The 23988-nt window shown below is 43.6% G+C and overlaps 1 protein-coding gene across 2 annotated transcripts in view; it reads right to left on the bottom strand.

The window, feature by feature from the left end:
• Positions 1–23988, bottom strand: part of LOC126184918 (kinesin-like protein KIF3B) — a 157791-nt gene that overhangs the window by 12769 nt on the left and 121034 nt on the right. For both annotated transcript variants that reach the window (XM_049927584.1, XM_049927585.1), the window contains 2 exons: positions 15799–16022; positions 15006–15237 (listed from right to left, as the gene is read on the bottom strand). In XM_049927584.1, the coding sequence (XP_049783541.1) occupies positions 15006–15237; positions 15799–16022 (456 nt within the window). The remainder of the gene's footprint in view (positions 1–15005; positions 15238–15798; positions 16023–23988) is intronic.

Raw genomic sequence — 23988 nt, 5'->3', positions numbered from 1 at the left:
ACTCAGGTAGGAGGTAAAGCCATGAATGTTGTCCAACTACATATAACTTAAATCAGGGCTGTTCAGGATGTGGCTAGGCAAGCAAGAGCACTCACACTCGCTCGCAACCTGGGGCCAAGCACTTGCAGTAAAATTGGGCAGTCAGATGTAATTAAATAGTGCAGGGAAAGTTTTCAGAGGCATGACTATAGCTACATTCGGCATAGCCTTAGGTGCGAGTGTACCGTATTTACTCGAATCTAAGCCGCACTCGAATCTAAGCCGCACCTGAAAAATGAGGCTCGAAATCAAGGAAAAAAAATTTCCCGAATCTAAGCCGCACCTGAAATTTGAGACTCTAAATTCAAGGGGAGAGAAAAGTTTTAGGCCGCACCTCCAAATCGAAACAAAGTTGGTCCATTGTAATATGAGTCACAATTTAGGTCGAATGGATTATGATACAGCTACAGTAGTTTGGTCCGAGTCGTAAGCTTAGCAGTTAAGCTTTACCAGGTAGCCATTGCTATTTGTCAGGCGCTCCGTCCGTATTTATACGGGTAACCTTCCTTTTTCATGTGCTTCGTCAGGTTTGAATCGATTGCTTAATTTTCTTTGATCTGATAAGTGCCGTTCTCTTTGTTATAGGTTTTTACGTCACTATAAGCTGAAACTGCATTACTGTACTGTGCCATGCATTGTTTGTCGCATTCTGATAATGAGTGTTTACGGCCTGTCGCCGTTCGCGGCATGGCTTGCTTTTGTGCACGCCACCGCCGCTAAAAAAAGAAAAGGAGAGAAAGAGAAAGAGAGAGAGAGAGAGAGAGAGAGAGAGAGAGAGAGAGGAATTGTCTCATTAGCGAAACAATAGCAAGAGACTGCGTATGATAGAAGATGTTCTCAATGAGAGTTTAGCTAAAAATTTTCTCCGTTTGAAAATCTTTGCAGATGCCTCTTTTGTACATTACATTCTGCACGGAAATTAGAGTCATCTTAGCTTTAAAAATCTAGTTAATTGCTGTGCTTCATTTCTGACTGTATCACTATTAGGCATAAGAATAATATGAATATAAATGCGACATGATATGTATATTCTTCCGCGTTTGCTGTTGTCTCACACTAGTTTCGTAGTTTATTCGGCAGACAGGATTTCAATGAGATAGCATCAAACACGAAAGAATACATGGCAAAATGTTTATATTCGTATTATTCTTATGGTGAAGAGAATACTGCATGTGATTCACAATTCATAAAAGTTTCTATTAGCCACCATCTCTTCTCACAGGTAGGAAAAATTTCAGAACTAAGAGTTGGCCATATTGACAAACATCCCAAACAGTCCTGCCAGTCGAATTTTCGTAGTACATTGAAATGCTGCTACATTCGAAGATGAACAGTACGGAATTTGTATTTACTTCGTTGGATAATGTATGAAAATGCAGTGCTTGAAACTCGGGGTGGAGAAAAAAGCTCGTCTTCCACCTTTTTTTAAATTTATTTAGTGACGCAGAGGTTTTGTTCCCAGTATTTATCTTTGTGCCTGCAAAGCAAACCTGTGTAGCGCTACATATATTCGACGGCAGAAGTTAGTTGAGGCAGCACCTACCAACATTTTTCAGAACTTCCGCTTACTTTGCACTCTATTCTGAGCCGCAGGCAGTTTTTTGGATTACAAAAACCAGAAAAAAATGCGGCTTAGATTCGAGTAAATACGGTAGATACTTACGGCACAGTGCTTACTGTGGAGAGTAGCTCCTTTTAAATCACTAAAAAGCAGCATGCTAGCTGGGTTAGATACTTCAAAATGAAGGTCAGACACACAAACATAGATTTACAACACGTTAGTTCAGGATGCCTATACGTTTATGGGTGCGATGGTGTTGAGATGTTTAGTGCACTTCAAACCTTTGAACACACACAAAAAAAAATTCTCTTTACAGTGGCATTACAATGCATTACACGCAAAGGATTAGGGACATTTTGAAGGTAAAGGGTGAAAAGTGGAGATGCAAAAATTAAAGAAAGCACTCTTAAGAGATGGACCAGAGTAAGTGTTATCACACGGGAGGAGAGAAATAAATGACTGAATAATTTTCCCCTACAGTTTCACTACGAAAATAAATTTTTGTTGTCAGGAGCAGCACTCAACACATTAATCTGTAGTTTGAGCAAGTAACCATATTACTTTTCAGTTTGGCAAAACATTGCACAGTTTCACTGAAGAAAGCTTATAAAGATACGTTTAGTATCTGCAGCTAAGCATATAGCACCTAAGAGACTTTAAGAGTTTCAGGCAGTTTATCTCTCGTTCAACTATCAATGCAGAAGTCTAGAAATCATTAATAATGTCTCAAATAAGCTAATGGTTCTTACAAAAAAAAATTTATTGCATTTTCTGTGGCACTGTATGAGTGCAAAGACATTTCTACAATGGCTCAGTCACCAATTTACTTTCATCAGAGAAGAATTAGTGGACTTGGTTCCGATGAAAGATACAACAGGGGCAGATATTCTTTTGTGTGTGTGTGTGTGTGTGTGTGTGTGTGTGTGTGTGTGTGTGTGTGTGTTGGGGAGAATCTCACTTCTGTGGTTACAGATGCCACAGTGGCTATGGTTGGCCGTGTACTAAGAGTGTGAACACGAAGGAAGTTATGAGTGTAGCCACTCATACAACAAATTCCATCTGGGTGATGTGCCATATCACAATGAAACACTCTGGCTAAGTTGAGGTAAAGTCCTTGAGACATTTTTTTGAATGTTGTAGGGAAACAGATGTATCTATGGGCATAAGTGGTATGTCTGTAGTAGAATTGAAAAATGAACAGAGGATCAGAGATTTAGTCTTCCTCTATGACATTATTCACCATATTAATGTTTAGAATTTAGCATTGCATGCTAAAAATATGTTAATTTCAGAGATGTATGATCGTGTCCAGAGCTTTAAGATGAAACACTCTTTTTGGAACAGACAGCGAGGAAATAGGATCATTGCTCATTTATCTACATTGTCATCTTTAACAGTAGGTGCAGAGCAGAATTTTGAACAGTGTCAAAATGGACCGATTTATCTTCTACCTAAACTTGAGATTAATTTCCACGATTTTGGAGAGTTAAATGTCTTCTCTCTTCCCTTTTCATTTGATGTCAACAATGTGTTACAACTTCTAGACCTACAGTGTCAAGCAGCTGTGAGGTAAGTTTCACAACAAAACTGAACTGACTGACTCTTTCATCAATTATTGGTAAAATGAAAACACACAAAACACTGGTGAGATGTTCTATAATATTTATTCTACAAACCAATGCTCGGCTGTTATGCCATCATCAGGTACAAAGGTAAATATCTTTGTACCTGATGATAGTGTGAAATAAATAGTAAATATTGTAGAATATTACACCAGTGTGTTTTTTTTCCATAATACCAAAATTAGTCTTGCAGGCTTTACAAGAATTTTCCTCAACATAAATTTCCATGACTTTACAAGTCCACAGCTCTGATTATGTCGATGTTCGGATCTACATACTTTTGCAAGCAGCTTTTTTCAACACTGAAGAGAATGAAATCTACCCATAGAAGCTCACTGAAAGAATTCAGCTGAAAACCTTGTCTTCAAATTCGCAGTGCTCAAAAAGTACCAATATTGATGCTTTAGTTAAAAGTTAAATAAGTAATATTCAATGACATTTTTTGGTTTTATGTTTGTTTAAATAAAATGGTCATGAAAAATGAGTTTGTCAATTTAAATTTCGTCTTGTAACAGCATTCATCACAGAGTTGCATGACTCATAAAAAATATAATTTTTATTGTACATAGCTGCCCCATGTTCCTCACTTCATCAATATATTAAAGAGCTATTTCAACTCACTGTTGTTTCTCATTACTACAACAGTCTTAAAAAATAAATTTGCCATTAAATGCATTAGTGAACCATCGTGAAGTGATAAATTTCCATATAAGATGATATTAATGGCTGTAGATGTAAGGCTTGGTGCAAAGCTATCTTGTTCCAAACCCACCCTCCCTCCCTTCACCAACCCTTTCCCCATCATATGACACCATAAGCCAGATGGTTGTTCACTCTGTGGTGTGAGCGTGAGCCAGCTGACACAAACAGATCGGTGAACAAACCTGATTTAAATTATCTTCTGCAAGTTTTAATATTTCAGTCAGTTGTGTTTGAGAGATCTATGTGGAAAGAGATCTATGTGGAAAGAGATCTATGTGGAAAGAGATCTATGTGGAAAGAGATCTATGTGGAAAGAGATCTATGTGGAAAGAGATCTATGTGGAAAGAGATCTATGTGGAAAGAGATCTATGTGGAAAGAGATCTATGTGGAAAGAGATCTATGTGGAAAGAGATCTATGTGGAAAGAGATCTATGTGGAAAGAGATCTATGTGGAAAGAGATCTATGTGGAAAGAGATCTATGTGGAAAGAGATCTATGTGGAAAGAGATCTATGTGGAAAGAGATCTATGTGGAAAGAGATCTATGTGGAAAGAGATCTATGTGGAAGAATCTAGAAATAAGTTCTTTTTCTTTACCTACAATGTGCAAAGTTAGAAGAATTTGTTCAAGCCAAGTTTGGGGTGTATGCTGAAATGCGAGTTTTATCATTTCACTAACTCATTAGAGTAACTTAAAAGCTGTGTTTTCTGCATAACACTGTGTGAATGCTATACAATTACACTTAATGGGTTCTGTGTCACAAAAAAAAAAAAAAAAAAAAAAAAAAAAAAAAAAAAAAAAAAAAAAAATTTCCTGCAAGAAAGATAAATGGATGGGAAGAAGCCATGGAGGAAGGGTGGGTCAGCTGTGCTCAATACATCAACAGAATTAATGGAACCAAAAAGCAGCAATAGGAGAGGATCAGATAAAGGCAAAGTTGGAGGATTTGTGAAACAGTATACCAGCAACAAGCGATTAAACATTGCAGGAAGGTACCATCCACTAATTTCACTCATCAACATAAAATAAAACTAACTGGGCGATACTTCACCTTCATGTTAAAGTATTAAAAACTGGCACATGAACAGTTACTGACATGACTAGTGGCAAAATATAGTGCTTTGAGACAAATCTCACTGAACTCCCACCAAACAGTAACAGATGTATATATGTTATACACTAATGTCATGATTGCAATGCAGGAACTCGCATCACTGATGGCGTAACATACATGCCAAGCTTGGTGGTTTCGGCTGTCATTGGATACATGTGATTTTTGCTTCTACATACTGAGGGCAAAGCAACTGCTACATGAGGGACATTTTAGAACTCTAAGCACTGTTGTTCTTTTGTGACAACTCCACATACCATATTTCAACAGGAATGTGTGAGGTTGCAGGTGTTGAGAAAAATCTAAAGCTGCAGAGTACTGTCCTCTTGCAATGCCAACAGGTAGCTCTATTTCTCTGGTCTGCAATTTACATGACATATTGCCCATAGAACATGCCTGGGATATGGTTAGTCAGCAATTTGTTCATCAAGGCCCCTCAACAATCCCTGTTAATGCTTTGTCGACTTGTGTGGAAGGAGATTTTCCCCCACACACATGCACCCTCCCTCTGCACACCATTGGTCATGGGAGTGCTACATCAATCTTATCTCCCCAACATCCTTACTAGCTTTCCCTTCTCTCCTTTTTCTTTCTAGAAGCATCTATTTTGCCTCAGGTTCTCCCCATGACATGACTTGCCCACTGAAATGTTAGTGTTTAGACCTGGACCAATGTATCCTTTACACTTATTTTATTTCATGTGTATGAGGTCTGTTCAAAACATTCCAGAACATTCGCAATTTCGCGCCAATGGTGCGTTGGAGTGAAATGCAGCTGGCATCCCTGCAAATGTCTGTGTTTAGTGTGTAACTGCTGGAGTTTCATTGTATGTCCGCTAGTTATTGTTCAGTGCTGTATTTAGTAGAACGTTGTGTCACTGAGTTTGGGAATTTTGAAATGGCAGACGTGTGTGTGTGTGTGTGTGTGTGTGTGTGTGTGTGTGTGTGTGTGTGTGTGTGTGTGTTTGAAGTTTACGGGCGCTAAACAGCGTGGTCATCAGCACCCAAACGCAGAAAAACAGGAACACATGCAGTGAAGGGACTAAGACAAACAGCGAACAAGGAGAACGGCTAAAAGACACAGACCTGACGTAGTGCCAAATCCTCACATACAGAGGCAAAACAAGAGTAGAAGGAACACAATAAAAAGGAAAGGAAACACAAGGAAAAGATAACAGAAACCGAAGGGAAACAAGGAGGTAATCGTGACTGGCTGACCTCTTACCTAAAACCTGGGTGAGCCAGTCACCCAGCAGCACATTATAACCCTCTCCCTAAAATCCGAGGCAACAAATTGGACAGGACACAAAACCATAAGACCTTAACTACAGTCGTTGCGTCATCTTGTAAAATAGAGGGCAAATCCGGTGGCAAAGAAACCACCGCCCTCTGGTCAGAGAATAAAAGACAGTCAAGTAAAATGTGGCGGACAGTAATCTGGACGCCACAAGAACTGCAGATTGGGGGGTCCTCCCGCTGGAGTAAAAAACCATGCGTTAAGGGACTGAGCCCGATGCAGAGGCGAGTGAGGAGAACCTCATCCCGCCTGCATGACTGGTAGGACGTACGCCATGGCCGCGTGGTAGCCTTGACCAGACGCAGCTTATTTTCACCGACTGCCAGCCACTCCTCTTCCCACTGATGCATAACGCGAAAATGCAGGAGGGAGGTAACAGCATGGAGGGGGACGGCACATTCAACAATGTGAGGGAGGGAACATGCATCTTTGGCAGCCACATCCGCCAGTTCGTTTCCCCTAATTCCCACGTGCCCCGGCACCCAGCAGAAGGAAACCTCCTTCCCTTGCCGTTGCAGGTGGAGGAGGGCATCATGGATGTTCTGGACGACCGTATCCGCTGGGTACAAGTGTTGCATGGTCTGAAGGGCACTCAGGGAGTCAGAACAGAGGAGGAACTTGAGACTGGGAACACACCGCATCTGCTCCAATGCCTGCAAGATCGCAAACAATTCGGCATCAAAGATGGTAAACGCCGCAGGAAGCCGTAACTTGACGACTCGATTAGGGAAGACAACAGCACAACCAACAGAGTCCCCCTGTTTAGAGCCATCCGTAAATACTGGTACATGGTCGGGATGCTGGTTTAAAATATCATAAAATAAGGAGGTAAAAACAAACGCAGGAGTGCAGCTCCTCCGGTACTCCGACAAGTCTAAAAGGACACTGGGCCTCTGGAGCAACCAGGGAGGCAGGCGAGTAAAACCTTGTCGTTGGGGGGCCACACGCTCCACACCAAGGGACTCAAGCAAATGCTTGGCACGAATCCCAAATGGACTCGTTGCCCTGGGGCGACTGGAAAAGAGACATTCCATAGGCGGTCGGGCAACGGTAGAGTACGCAGGGGAGGTAGGACAGGCAAGGAATTGACACACCCGTCGCACCATGAGGAGTTTCCGCCGGATGGCGAGTGGTGGTTCCCCTGCCTCAGCACACAGGCTGGGGATGGGACTGGTACGGAAGGCACCAGTGGCCAGCCTGATACCCTCATGGTGTACCGCATCAAGAATCTTCAGATACGAAGGTCTTGCTGACCCATACACGGTGCAACCATAGTCAAGACGCGATCGGACGAAAGCCCTATAGAACTGCAGCAGACGCGCCCGATCTGCTCCCCAGGACCGATGGCTCAGACACTTCAAAATATTCAGTGCCTTAAGGGCCCGCACCTTGAGGTCTTTAAGGTGAGGCAACCACGACAACTTGGAATCAAAAGTGAGGCCCAGGAACCGCACAGTGTCGCTAAAAGGAAGAACGGTGTCCCTCAGACGCAATTCAGGGGAGGGAAAAAGACGTCGAGAACGATTAAAATGAACACACACACATTTGTCTGCAGAAAAGGTAAAACCCGTCTGTGCAGTCCATGCCTCTAATCGCTGTATCGTAAGCTGCAGCTGCCGACTAGCAGTGACAAGACTGGAGGAAGAACAGAAAACAGCAAAATCGTCCACAAACAAGGAGCATTGGACAGGACTCCGGATAGTGGACGTGATACTGTTAATGGCGACGGCAAAGAGGGTGACACTTAAAACGCTTCCCTGAGGAACACCATTCTCCTGCACATACAAATCAGATAGCACATTACCAACCCTATAACGAAAGAGGCGGTGGGAAAGAAAGGACCGAATGAAGATGGGGAGACGGCCACGAAAGCCCCACTCATGGAGTTGATTGAGGATATGACCGCGCCAAGTAGTGTCATACGCCTTATGAATGTCAAAGAAGACACCAAGACAATGCTGGTTACGTAGGAAGGCCTGCTGGATGGCCGCCTCCAGCAGGGTCAAGTTGTCTACAGTTGAATGACATCTCCGAAAGCCACACTGAGAGGGGCTAAGGAGCTGCCTGGTCTCGAGCAGCCAAACCAGGCGACGGTTGACCATGCGTTCCAACGTCTTCCCGACACAGCTCGTCAAAGCAATACTTCGATAACTGCTGGGATGCGTTCGGTCCTTCCCCGGTTTCAGGAGAGGAATCAAAATCGCCTCCCTCCACGAGTCAGGGTATGTGCCGGATAACCATATCATATTAAAACAATTCAGGAGAACTTCCTTGGATGGCAGCAACAAGTGCTGCAGCGTGCTGTACCGGATTTGATCATGACCAGGCGCAGTATCATGAGCCACAGACAGCGCTGAATCCAGTTCCCACATTGTGAAGGGGCAGTTGTAGGGTTCAGAATTTGGAGACCGGAACTCCAAGTGACCCCTCTCAACGGCAGTTCAGTAGCGGCAGAAATCTGGATCACAGTTAATAGTGGCGGTAGATTCCGTAAAATGCATGGCCAGTGTCTGGGCAATGCCTCTCGGCGCCGTGAGGAGACATCCCTGATGCAGCAATGCCGTGACAGGTAGTTGGTTGCGTTTCCCGAAAATCCTCCTGATGGCTTCCCATACTTTCGTAGAATCAGTGGAGTGGGAGATGGAGTTCAAGAACAATTGCCATGACCGCCGTTAGCTCTCTTTAATCACTCGCTGCGCTTTGGCCCTTGCCACCCGAAAGGCCGCAAGATTGTCAGCTGAGGGACGGCACTTGAAGCAGCGCAGAGCTGCACGGCGGGCTCGGATGGCGGAGCGGCACTCAGTGGTCCACCAAGGGACAGGACGCCTCTTGGGATTACCGGATGACCGTGGAATGGACAATTCAGCAGCATGGGAGATCACGGCTGTAACATGGTCTACCCATTCGTGGACGCTGGCACGGTGTTCCAAAACAGCCAGTTGGCTGAAAAGTGTCCAGTCAGCTCTGCAGAGGTGCCACTGAGGCGGCACTGATAATGCCACAGCCTCATCCAGGAGGCGAATCCAAAGGGGGAAGTGGTCACTAGAATGGAGGTCAGCAACAACCTCCCACAGAGCAGAATCCGCGAGTGCTGGAGAGCAAAAGGAAAGGTCAATAGCCGATGACGACCCGGAAGCAGTACAGAAATGAGTGGGAGCACCAGAGTTGAGGATGCACAGTTCTTCAGACATCATGAGGCTTTCCAGAATGCGACCCCTGGGGCAAGTAGTCGGAGAGCCATTAAGAGCATTGAAGTCCCCCAGCAGAAGAAATGGGCGGGGGAGTTGGCTAATAAGGTCTGTGAGAGCCTCAGAGTCTATCACATCCTCAGGTGGTAAGTAAACTGAGCCTCCGACCGACAAGAAGGTCAACTGCAACTGCTTGCAAGTCTGTAACAAGAGGGAGCTCAGATGAGGGGTGCATGTCATGGACAAAAACCGCAACACCACCCTTTACCCTTTGCCCCGTCTGATCATCTTTCCGATATACGGTATAGCCCCGTAAAGAAGGAGCATCAGTGGCCCGAAAATGTGTCTCTTGGAGACATAAGCACAAAGGGCACTCTCGTACAAGGAGTTGTAATTCGGCCACATGCGTCCTGAACCCATTCAGGTTCCACTGTAATATGGGAGCCAGTGATTAGGGTGGCTGAACTTTCACCCTCCCTCTGTGCTTCGAAGGAGAGCCTGTACTGGCCGGAGATTTAGTCCTGGGGCGAGAAGATCGCCCCCGGTCGACATCAATGTCCATCAGCTCCGACGACGACCCACGGGAGACGTCAGACAGTATGATGGCCTCGTCATCGGACCGACCCTGACTAGTCTCCTCAGGTGGCAAAACCTTCACTTCGGCGTCTTTGTCTTGGAGGACTTAGAATGCAGAGCCTTGTCAACAGGTGGAGCTTTACTCGTCTGGGCAGAAGGCGCCATAGGGGGAGAGGCAGGAAGTACCCCAATGTCAGCAACCACAGCCTTGTCCGACGTTGCAGGGAGAGCCCCAGGTTGCAAAACAACCGCAGCAGCACAAGTGCACTGGCAAACGCAGGTATTAGTGCTAACACTAGCAACCTCCGTTTGCGTAGCAACAGTGGCCATTAGTACCGGTTTCTTCAGAGCGGAAGCGAAAGATGTTGTAAACACAGGAGGTTGCATGGCCTTAAAGAGCTTCTTGGCCTCACCATAGGGGATGCGCTTAGATGTTTTAATCTCCTGTATCTTCCGTTCTTCGAGATAGATGGGGCAGACCCGGCTCCAGACAGGGTGACTCCCAGAGCAATTCACGCACTTCACAGGCGATGAACAATCGGCTCCATCATGGGCAGGCTGACCACATTTACCACAAGTGGCTATCCCATTGCACCCCAACGTAGTATGCCCAAAGCGCTGACATTTAAAACAGCGCATTGGGTTGGGAAAATATGGCCTTACTGGCAAACGTAAGAACCCCGCTTTAACATGCTCTGGGAGTCTCGGGCAACTGAAAGTGAGAATAAACGAATCGGATTTGACTAGATCCCCATCGACTCGTTTCATAATATGCTGCACGTCAACAATACTGTCATCAGCCCATTCAGATTTTAACTCATCTGTGGGGATATCCACCAAGTCCCTACATGTCACAACACCCTTACTATAGTTCAGAGTGGAGTGGAGCTCAGTCTCGATAGCGTACTCTCCGAGACAGGTTGCTGTCCGAAGAGAAGCGACTTCACGGGAACTAGAAGTCTCAACTAACAGAGTCCCATTGCGAAGTCGCTTCACAGATTTAAGTGTTCCTGCAATCCCTCAAGACCCTTGTGGATGTAAAAGGGAGAAACCCTCTCAAAGCTACCCTCCTTCCATTTAATAATCAAAAACACATTCTGATTATCAGCATGTGCTCTGTTACGACAGTCTGATAAATCTCGATCAACACCAGGCGCTGGAGGACTCGCAGCACGAAGTCGCTTCTTCGATGGGGTGTGTTTTCCTACCAGTGGCCCACCCAAGCCACTGGCAGGGGGAAATGTAGAGGTCGAAGGGTCCATTGCGGTCCCACGAGCAGCTAGGGAACTAAAGGTCCGCTCAGACAGAGCCCCGCGTGCCTGAGTAAGCCTTATACAACTGGGGTGCGGCAGGTGCCCCAGAGGTTGCCCGCTTGCGACTGTTCCACCCCAACAGCCATGCATCTCATAGGCGCGGAGCACACCGGAAGATTGAGGGGTTTTTATAGAGGTTGTCCTTCCTCGCAATCCAGGCGGTCAAGCCAAGATTACCATTCCCCGCAGCACACAACATTCCACTGCCGCGCCATACGGTGGTCGCTGAAGCACGTCCGGGGGTTACGGTGACAGGATACTGGCGGCGCTGACCAGTCCCCAGCTCAGGACCCCGGGGTCGCCAAGCCCGTACTCAGCAAATAAATGCTGAGCCCCTGGGGGGGAAATGGCAGACTTAGAGGAGCAAGGTGCCTGCATTAAGTTTTCCAGGAAACTCAAGAAAAGCTTTACAGAGGCACTCCAAATGATGCAGGGAGGCTACGGTGATGAGTGCTTAAGCTGTACTTGGTGTTACAAATGATTCACATGGTTTAAAAATGGCTAGACGGAAGTTAAAGATGACCCGCATTCAGGACATCCTTCGAAGTCTGATGATGTTTTGGTTTGTGGGGCGCTCAACTGCGTGGTTATCAGCGCCCGTACAATTTCCCAACCTTTGCTCAGTCCAATTTCGCCACTTTCCTGGATGATGATGAAATGATGAGGACAACACAAACACCCAGTCATCTCGAGGCAGGTGAAAATCCCTGACCCCGCCGGGAATCGAACCCGGGACCCCGTGCTCAGGAAGCGAGAACGCTACCGCGAGACCACGAGCGGCGGACATCCTTCGAAGTGTACCGACAACACTCATGTCAGGAACATCAACAGAATTGTACGTGCCAACTGAAGACTGACTGACAGAGACTACAGAAGAATGTAACATTTCAGTTGGATCACGTCATGAAATCTTGACACAGCGGCCTGGAATGCATCATGTTGCTGCCTAGGTCATCCCACGGCTCATGAGTCAAGACCAGGAAGACCTTTGTCTTGCAATCTTTGAAGAGCTTTGTGGATTGCACAAATGAGAATGAGATGTTCCTTAAGAAGATCATAACTGGTGATGATACGTGTGTCTACAGTTATGATGTTGAGATCAAGGTTCAGTCTTCACAATGGGCCGCAAAAGGTTCTCCAAGAAAAACACACACACACACACACACACACACACACACACACACACACACACACACAATGGTACTATTGAGATGAGTTGCGACGCCTATAAGAAAATGTGACAAGAAAACGGCCTGAAATGAGGTGAGACACTTCATAGTTCTTTTATCATGACAACATACCTGCACATTCATGCCTCTTGGTGCGCAATTGTTGCACAAAAAATGAAATCACTGTGCTGCCTCATCCTCCATACTCTCCAGTCCTGGCCCCTGCAGACTTTTTTTTTTTCCCAAAGTTGAAAACCGCGTTGAAAGGACAAAGATTTACAACGATAGGCAAGATAAAAGAAAATTTGCGAACAGCGCTTTGCATGATCCAGAAAGAGGAGTACCAAGACTGCTCCCGGAAGTGGAAATGGTGTTGGGAGCAGTGTATTAACTGTAGAGGAGAATATTTCGAAGGAGACCATACACAATAAATAAAAGGTAAGTGTAGAAAAATTTTGTGGGCAAAGTTTCACGATTTTCTGAACAAAGCTCATAATATTTCTATTTCTTTGTTTACAATTCGGTATACAACTTTTCATGTCCCTTTTTGTCACTGACTTTTTCCCTGTTTGTTAAAGGTGTGGTCTGTTACCCTTAAACAAGGGTACGAATTATAAAGAATTAAATATGTTTTCTACTGAAGGAGAGGGAGAGCAATCTTTATATGAAACCAGAAAGTCCAGTACTACTTTTTTAGATGATTTTTGTTTGGGCATTAATTTCCTGCTGCTTGCAGTTTTTGATCATCTGACATGACTCACACAGATAATGGTAAGGGTAAGACCTAGGGGGATTACCAGGCATATGGGGGTGAGGATGCATGAGAAGATATAGGAGATGGACAGGTGTCTGATGTGGTATATAAGGTGTGGAAAGCCAACCAGTAGAAAGTAAGTGTGAACTCACGGAACAACAATGTAAGTAAATACTCATTTGCTTGTAGAGGAGCAAAGAAGTGGAACAGTTTACCAGATGATATACTCAGTTCATTTCCAGGAAGTGTTAATACATGTAATATCCGATTTAAAAGCACTGAAACACCAAATGTTGTGGAAAACAGGATACTGGTAAGAAACTTCCTGATAAATTAAAAATGTGTGCTGGAGTGCAGCTTAGTTGGTAGAGCAATTTCCTACGGAAGTGCGCGCGCTCAGGACTTGAACCCTGGACCTCTGCCTTTCGTGGGAAATTGCTCTACCAACTAAGCTGCACTCCAGCACACATTTTTAATTTATCAGGAAGTTTCTTACCAGTATCCTGTTTTCCACAACATTTGGTGTTTCACTGCTTTTAAATTGGATATTACATGTATTAACACTTCCTGGAAATGAACTGAGTATATCATCTGGTAAACTGTTCCACACACACACACACACACACACACACCACAGCAAAATGAAAAATTCATTCAGGATAAAGGTAAATTTAGTTTTATCTATTGCACAGTAAATTACTGAATAAATATAATACACATATAATGTAGTCACATTCACCATCTTGGCAACAGTCATATTTGTGATAAAATAAAAATTATCTGTCTATAAAGTGAAATTTCCTGTTGTTGAAAGAAATGCTTTATGAGCTGTGAATTTGTGAGATTATGAGTAGACCAGCCCACTTGATCGCTTCATTAAGTTATCCGAAAATTTCCTGTAGTTCAGCTGGGCTATTTACAAACAACACAATGTCACCTGCAAATCTCAGGACACACAATAAATGTCCCATTGATGATATGGATAAAAGTATTATTAGACAGAAGTGTTTGCAGTCTTATGAACAATATAAATAAAAAGAAACTGTGTGAAAATTCCACAGCTTGTGTACCATGGCACTGGATTTCAAGGCTAGTATGGAAACTGAGAAGAACTGTTCTGTATATGTGATATGTGATTTCGTTTTAAAAGGTGAGAGAATACATGAGTCAAAGTGTGCACAAGATGAGTGTTTCAAAAGGCAATCTACATTAGATTAAAAAAAATTGAAGCATCAGGATCAAAGCAGTCAATAGTTTATTCAGATGACATGCATATTTATTCACATTGCACTATGAATTGTTTTCAATGTGTAGATGGGCTATGCAGGTATTAACATACAGGTATGAAGGGTGTGACAGCATTTCACTTCTAAGAATACTGGTGTGTACACTATTGCTATGTCCCCTCCATGTTTCTTGGGAACAAGTTCTACAAGTGCTGCCAGCCTGGTCAGGTCTTCAGGCCTCTTTTCTTAGTAGTAGATGGGACTGGACTACACAATTACTACTGATTTGGATGGAAAGCAAATTCTGGAACAAGAGTCCCAAGCACTGACTAAATATTTTTTACACTAATGTGTTATACTCTGGATTGTCTTTGTAACTTTATTACTGTTACTTAATGCATGAGAGAGAAAAATGTTAGGAAACAGAGGCTAATGATGAATAATACCTGATATCGACTACAGCTTCCAACTTTAATTGCAACTCGACCATAATCTGAAACAGGGCGGCGTTCGTTTTCGCTTGAAACAGGTCTTTTCTCTAGTACTATGTTATCTGGTACTAGTGGCAACAATTCCCATGTATTGTTTTCACGATCATAGCAAATTCTTTGGAGAAGTTTGTTTTTTTCATCAGGAGGAATGAAATTTTCAATGATCAAATATTTCACCTTCAGTTCCCTGCAAATAAAAAAATCAATCAAGAATTATGTGATAAATATTCTACACTAATTTGTAAATGGCTTGTTGATTTTGTTATTTTTCTTTCAAAAAATATTTGGTTGCAAGCTTCTCTTCTGTCACACAAGAAATAAAACCCTCAAAGAAAGTAATACATTATGGTTTTCGTATACAGAACAGCAGCCTATGTTCAAGATATGATAGAAGTATTTTACTCTTACAGATTATTTTACTTTTTCTACAGTTAAAACATCTGTTAAAAATGAATTCATGCTCAACGTAACAATATATAAGACATGGTATGATACTTTGAACAACAAGACATGGTATGATACTTTGAACAATAGCAGCAACAACAACATAGCTGGAGGATCCTTTATTTTGATTGATGACAATTATGTATTTCTTAGGAACACACACATACGCGCGCGCGCGCGCACACGCACACGCGCATGCACACACACACACACACACACCAATACCCACGAATGTGTACACATGCAAAACAATTACTTACATGATGATATACGATGCGAAAAAGACCTAATCTTATTGACTTACTTTAACAAAAGATCTTGTTCCATCTGAAGCTCACGCCTTTCTCTATTATATTCTTCAGCAACATCCTTTATTTCCTGTTTGACATCAGTCATCTTAGCAAACAGTTTTGTTAATTTCAATGTTTTAAACTCAACTTCATGTACAAGATTCTCATATGTAACTCTTATGTCATAAGCAGTATCTGCCTGTTCTTCAAGTTTTTGTCTCATTTCTACTTCTTTTTTCTGGAACGAACAAGAATTCAATTACACTTAGTACTGTACATTAATAACATCTCTTCATGTATAATCCCTGGTCTAGCTGTTAATCCTCCGACATCACAGCCAATTCAAATGCCAGTTTCAATGTGTAGTATAATTCTCACACACATGAAATTATGTTTTTGGTTTATTTCAATGAAAATTTTGTTATAACTGATTATAAATAATACCTTGACAATGACCAACATGTTATTAAGGATTTGCTTCAATACATTTGTAAGGTACCAAGAGATTGTCTATGTGAACGAAAATTTGATACAAACTGCTATTAGGATTGAAACCAGCAAAATAGCCTGCTACTGTCTGGATACTTTTACAAGGCATTCCTTCAGTATTGTACTTTCTGAGCTCTCCACTTGCCTAAAATTCCAGCTAAAGATCTTGCAAAATTTTATGAGCCTAGGTGATCAATTTTTTGACCTTATTAAGTAGTGTCACAGTACACTGGTACTTCACCACTGTGAGTTGGAGGGTTGCACAATGAGTTATCTAAACTTGATCCATTGCAACACTAATTACTTTTAATTACTGTCTCCTGACTTCCTGACTATAGAGTGATACTCACTATAGCTGCATAACAACCCCCCCCCCCCTTTTTTTTTTTTTTTTTTGAGTGCTTGTCTGGTAAGCTACTGGTTGGTTGTAATGGGAATAAGAAACCAAAGTACAAGGCTAGTCAGTCACTTGTTGTCAATGCAAGTATAAAGAATGGTGTTACTAACCACAAGTATATGCCATCTCGGCATTTTACCATGGCATAAGGAAAATAATCAAGTAGAGATGCCCAAAGCACTGACAATGCTAAGACCTGAAAGAACTGTCACAAAATGTAAAAATAGGCACAAATCAAGCTATCATGTACATCAGAGGAAGATAAGAGGGCCCTAGGGGCTCAACTGAGGCAATTGGCAACACTGCCCCAAATTATGTCTAACTCCCAGTCAACAAGAGAAATTTGAAACAATCATACTCTTCTAAACAGATAAAAGAGAAGATAAGTAGAGGATGCGACATGACTGCTTGACCCTTTCAGTATAGCACTGAGGCATTCTGTGCTGGCCAGATAAGAGACGAGAGAGATCCACGCAGTAAAGTTAAATTTTGGAGTGCCTGGGGCATCCATTGTACTGGTTGTCTGAACATGAGTTGCGCTAGTATTTGAAGTGTGTTACTTATCTGAGGAGTTGTATCACATAAACCATGTGAAGTACTGAGAAGCACCATACATACTTTTTAACAGCACAAAGTGCTGAACATTTCAAAACCAGACATTTAATGCTACCATGTAAATTTCTGAAGTATCATATGGTGAAGTACATGGTAGTGGAGATATTAACCAAGGCTGAGACAGTAACAATCAAAGGTTTCAGATTTTTTTTATATAAAAGGGAAGATGAAACCTATCTTCTGAGGTGTCTACTTTTGTTGACAACACTATACTGAGACAGTAAAACATATATTATATAAATTTAATCAAACAGCTATTCAATTAACCAAAGACAGCTATACCTAACAGCAAAATGACTTCTGCTAGCATAATACTTTACACAACACACATTGATTGTAGAACATAAGTTCTACATAATTTATCATGTTACTTTGGACCAACTGATGTTTCAGTAATTAAAACTGCCCTTAATTCAAATTCTGAAAGGAGAGGTTAATTTCCATTAGAAAGGTGTGTCACTTTGTTAGTAATAAATTTTAGGCACTGTTGATCTAGTCAAACTGTGCAATCATGCTAATTATAATTTTATTAATTTTAGGTGCACTATCCACTGCACATCTTGAATTAATCAGCAAGAAAGTGTCTGTCCTCTCATGTGATTATATTTTAGCCAGCAGTAAAGATATGGGTAGGGGGAGGGGGGGGGGGGAAATCACTGCTGGGGCAAAATCTGAGGCTGGTAACAGGTAACTGTTTTAACCCCAGCCTGAGAGTATTTATGGGCCAGCTTGACACTCCAGAAGTGACAATTTTAAACCATGCTAGGGGCAGGAGGTGAGTTAACCTGCGAGGCGAACGAATCACACATTTCAGCTGGAACACAGAATTATTCCTGTGTGTACCCTCAGCATTTGTAAAGATTTCACTGTTGAAGCCCAGTTGGGGTTATAACTACTTGATGGTGTCATGGACATTTCTGATTTCTCAGTAGTTTAGAGCACTTTTTGAGTTTTCCAAGAATTAACCAGTCAGGACTAGAATTTATTTGCTGTTTGACAAATGGTCGGGGACTTCTGTTTAGCCACAGTTGGGACTTATCTGTATTTCATTCTTAGTTTGCTAAACATTGATTTACTTCGAGCATCAGTACTAAGAACTTATAAATTTTGCACTGTTATGCACACTGTATGGGGATTCACAAGCTAGTCTTTGGAGCAGAGCATTTCATTCTAAGCACATTTGCTACAGGACTTTGCTCTTAATATCAATTTAGGCTCCCAATAGGCATCAGTGAACAGCGTTTGTTAAATATGACTAAATAAACTTTCAGTTTCATTATAAACAGTTTTTCTCAGCTACAGTAATCTATAGAACTTTTCACTTCATTTTTGTTTATTTGTGCACTTACAGGAAATCTGATACTGTTTATTCATTAACTGAATTAAAAGCAATGAGTCCAACCAACACACTAGACAACAAAGCCATAGCTAGAGCTTGGTAACATTCCAGTTCAGCCGTATTCGAAGTGACAATATCAGTAGTTGCTGTTATTAACTGTGTGGTAGTGCCACACAGTGACTTACCTAGTTTGGACTCAGTAAATTGCATACATTTTACTACCATTTTATTACTGAATGTGGAGTGGGTGTTTATACTAATCATTTGCTTGCAAAGTTAGTGAATGTGGTGCAACACTGAAAACATTTTATTCTTCAAGGAGTCAAAATTACAACTCCGGGTGGACAAATCCTGTCTTAATTTAAATGTGTACTGCTTTGTGCACATCACTTTAGAATTTGTGCTGGTCCTACAAAATGCCAAGGAAGTTCCAATCTGTCCACACACAACTTCAGAAGATCAAAAAGGAACCTTTGAGTTTACTGTCCCATTGATGGTGATGACTTTAAGAGATGAAATACTTGCATGGACTGAGCAATGAAAGAGAAGGATAATGCCTATAGCCTTGTTGGAAAAACCAACCTCCTGATTACCTGCAGTGATTTAGGCAAATCACAGCCTACTCAGGTACATATCTGAACCCCACTCTTCTAGGGAAATTTGTCCTGTGTCCTAACCACTGTGCTACCCTGTTCAGCAGCAGAGTTCTGCATGTCTGGGCACATCTATTCCAACCCGTGTGCTGTAGGTGACACGTACGTTGCACACTAGTGAATTTTGATTCGACACTAATACATGCCAGCAATGAATTGCACAGCATTAGGTTCTTATTTGGTTGGTTTAAAGGCGGGAGAAGGGACCAAACTACGAGGTCATCGGTCCCTTGTTCCTAATGAAACAATGCAACAAGTGTGAGGATAAAATGGATGAAACATATAAGAGAAAACAGAAAGAAAGGAAAAGCCACAAGAACGAAGGGAAGGCAATGAACACTAAAAAGAGGACAAGAAAACAACAGAGAGATGCTAGAAACAGAAGAGAGTAAAACATGAAAGCAGATTACAGTGGCTGGCCAACCACGAGAATAAAAAGGGAAAGCCAGCCACTCTGCAACACATTGAAACCACCATCCTAAAAGCACTACGGTGGATGACACAGAGGGACAAAGGACATGCAATAAAACATACATACAAGTATAAAACACACTCTTACGGATAAAACGTAAAACTAAAGCTGCTGTGGAGGCATTGTCGCCCAACACCAAAGGCAGGGTGTTGGGAAAGTTAAAAGTCTGCCACAGAGCGGCTAAAAGTGGGCAGTCCAGCAAGAGGTGGACGACTGTCATTTGGGAGCCACAGCGACACTGAGGTGGGTCCTCGCGACGGAGTAGGTAACCATGCGTTAGCCACGTATGGCCAATGCGGAGCCGGCAAAGCACAACTGATGTCCTGCAAGAGGCCTGCATGGAAGACTTCCACACATTCAGAGTCTCCTTAACGACACACAGTTTGCTGTGTGTGCTGTTATGCCATTCCGTCTCCCAAAACCGGAAAACCCTGTGGTGTAAGACAGAATACAGGTCAGCTTCGGAGATGCCTATCTCCAGAAGCGGTTTCCGCGTCGCCTGTTTGGCCAGCCTGTCGGCAAGTTCGTTGCCGGGGATTCCGACGTGCCCTGGGGTCCACACAAACACCACGGAACGGCGGGACTGTTACAGGGCATAGATGGACTCCTGAATGGACACTACCAGAGGGTGGCGAGGGTAGCACTGGTCTATAGCTTGTAGGTTGCTCAATGAGTCAGTACTCAGGAGAAATGACCCACCAGGGCACGAGCACACATACTCAAGAGCAAGAGATATGGCCGCCAGCTCTGCAGTGAAAACACTGCAGTCAACTGGCAAGGTGTGCTGCTCAATATGTCCTCCATGAACATATGCGAAGCCTACGTGACCATCAGCCATTGAGCCATCTGTGTAAACCGCTTCAGAGCCCTGGAACACGTCAAGAATCAAGAGGAAGTGACAGCGGAGAGCAGCGGGGTTAACCCCAGCCTTAGGGCTGTGCAAAAGGTCCAGACGAAGCTGCAGCTGAGGTGTACACCATGGAGGCATACGTGAATGGACTGCAAGTAGAGGTGGTAAAGGGAAGGACTGGGCCGCCAATGCGGGAGACGGACTGCTGCAGGCAGGAAAAGGAGACGGTGATTCGGATGCTCAGGGGAACTATGAATGTGTGCTGCGTAACTAGTGAGCAGTTGCGCACGTCTGATCTGCAGTGGAGGGACACTAGCCTCCACCAATACTCTGGTCACCAGACTCATCCTAAAAGCTCCTGTCCCTAATCGAACCCCACAGTGATGCACATGGTCGAGTAAATGCAATGCTGAAGGCGCTGCCAAACCATAAACCACACTCCCATAGTCAATTCGGGATTGGACAAGGGCTCTGTAGAGCAGCTGCAGCAGTGTACAGCGATCTGCGCCCCAATTGGTGTTGCTCAGGCAACGGAGGGCATTGAGGTACTGCCAGCACTTCTGCTTAAGCTGATGTAGATGAGGGAGTCAAGTCAATTGAGCATCGAAAGCCAGTCCTAGGAATTGATATGTCTCCACTGCAGTGAGTGGATCATCATTGAGGTAAAGTGCGGGTTCCAGATGAACGGTATGATGTCGACATAAGAGCATGACACATGACTTTGCAGCTGAAAACTGGAAGGTGTGGGCTAGAGCCCATGAGTGCACCTTGTGGATGGCTCCCTGGAAGCGCCGCTCAGCAGCAGCAGCAGCAGCAGCACAAAATGCAGAAGTTGTCTGCATACAGAGAAGGTGAGATGGAGGGCCTGGGCCTAACAGCTGCTGCTCGACCATTAATGGCCACAGAATTATAGAGACACTCAATACAGAGCCCTGCAGGAATCCATTCTCCTGGATATGGATGGAACTATGGGAGTCATGAACTTGGACATGGAAAGTACGGAGCAACTGAAAGTTTTGGATAAAAATTGGGTGTGGTCCCTGGAGACCCCACTCATACAATGTGTCAAGGATATGATGTTGCCAAGTCAAGTCGTATGTTTTACGTAAGTCAAGAAACACGGCAATCAGGTGTTGCCATCTGGAAAAGACTGTTCGGATGGCAGACTTGATGGACACAAGATTATCAGTGATAGACTGACCCTGGTGGAAGCCGCCCTGGAGCCAGCAGGCCGCGTGACTTCAGGACCCAACCCAACCGCCGACATACCATACGTTCCAGCAGCTTACAAAGAATGTTGGTGAGGCTATTGGGCCGATAGCTATCGACATAAAGTGGGTTGTTACTGGGTCTGAGCACAGGAATGATGGTGCTCTCCCGCCACTGCGATGGAAAGACACCATTGAACGAGAGCCAGTTGAAGATGACAAGAAGATGTCACTTGTAGTCAAATGAGAGATGTTTAATTGTCTAGCTGTGAATGCGATCAGGACCAGGAGCTGCGTCGGGGCAATGTGCAAGGGCACTGAGGAGCTCCCACTCTGTAAATGGGGCGTTATAGGATTCACCGCAGTGTGTAGTGAATGAGAGGACTTTCCCTTCCAGCCGCATGTTTGAGTGTGCAAAAGGCCCAATGCAGAGGCTCAAGCAGAGTGCTCAGCAAAGTGCTCGGCAATCATGTTTGCATCAGTACATAACTCACCATTTGTGGTAACACTGGGTACAGCTGTTGGGGCCTGAACTCGAAAAGACGTTTGATCTTTGCCCAGACTTGGGAAGGTGACGTGTGGCACCCAATGGTGGAGACCTATCTCTCCCAACACTCCTCCTTCGGTTGTTTGATAAGGTAGCGAACACGGGCACGGAGCCGTTTACAGGCTATGAGGTGCTCCAGGGAAGGATGCTGCTTATGCCGCTGCAGAGCTTGCCAATGCTCCTTAATTGTTTCAGTGACTTCCGGTGACCACCAAGGGACTGCCTTACGCCTCTGGCACCCTAAACAGCGAGGGATCGCGCCTTCTGCTGCAGAAACAATTGTGATAGTCTCCTGCTCAACCATCATATCGAAGTTACCGTGAGGGGGAGATTCAGCGGTGACAGCAGAGGTGAAAGTTCCCCAGTCCGCCTTGTTCAAAGCCCATTTGGGCAGGCGTCCATCTGCCTGATGCTGGGGCAGTGATAGGAAGATGGGGAAGTGGTTACTACCACACAGGTCGTTATGTGCTCTCCAGTGGATAGATGGGAGAAGTCCTGGGCTGCAAATTGATAAATCAATGGCCGAGTAACTACCATGAGCCACACTGAAATGTGTGGCGGCCCCAGTATTTAAGCGGCAGAGGTTGAATTGCGACAGTAAAGTTTCGACATTTCTGCCTCGGCCAGTAAGCATGGTACCACCCCACAAGGGGTTATGGGCATTAAAATCTCCCAGAAGTAGGAAAGGTTTAGGGACTTACTCAGTGTAGCTAATACATTCAGGGGTACTGGAGGAAGATATACATTGCAGACAGTTATTTCCTGCGCCGTCCTTATTCTGACAGCCACAGCTTCAAGAGGGGTTTGAAGGGGCACATGTTCACTACAGACCGAGTTTAGGACATAAACGCAAACTCCACCTTGTAATGGATCTGGGAGATGTGTTATTTTCTACCGGATTTGTCGATACCAAATCTAATGAGGGAGGCTGTAATTGTTTTCTTATATTTTTGACAGAATATTTTTTGTGTGAATTGTAATTTGCCTTATTTTATGCTAATTTGCTTGTATGTTAGAGAGTGACAGCATATTGATTAATATTAGTAGATGTGACGAAGAAAATCAAAGAGACTGGTTACAAGTGGAAGCTTGTATGTTGTGTGAAATGTCTTTGGCACTGGAGTCGTCTTTGACCGTAGTCAGTCGGCAGTGAACTCTCGGTGTGTGTGTGACGGTGGAATAACGTGCAGGTCGCCGTTATAATAATTTGCAAGTGAACAGGAAAAATGACTTATGTTACTACTTTTTTATTTAAACATCAAGAAGGAACCATATTCGAAGAAATGGTATTTGAAGCACCAAAAATGAGGCAAACGCATTGAACCAGGTCATTTCTGCAGCCGACGAAACAGCATTGTGGAATCATACTTTCAGTAGACGACTGAAGCCAACACAGAAAAGTCAAATATCATCTTATAAACATTTCACGGAAAAGTGAGTACTGTCATGAAATATGCTAAATTCAAGTATATAAAAATAGTGAGCATATTTCAACCTGACACTCAATTATAGTCACTACGGTTAGGGCAGTGATCCGCATTGCTGGGAACCAAGTTTCCTGGAGAGTAATGCAAATAGGAGGCGTAAAGCTTAACAGTTGCTGTAGCTCAGACAGGCAGTGAAAAAAACCACCG

Source organism: Schistocerca cancellata, chromosome 4, assembly GCF_023864275.1.
Source record: "Schistocerca cancellata isolate TAMUIC-IGC-003103 chromosome 4, iqSchCanc2.1, whole genome shotgun sequence".
NCBI classification, from domain to species: Eukaryota; Metazoa; Arthropoda; class Insecta; order Orthoptera; family Acrididae; genus Schistocerca; species Schistocerca cancellata.
Note: the sequence above shows the minus strand (reverse complement) of the source record. Positions and strands in the feature narration are given on the sequence as shown.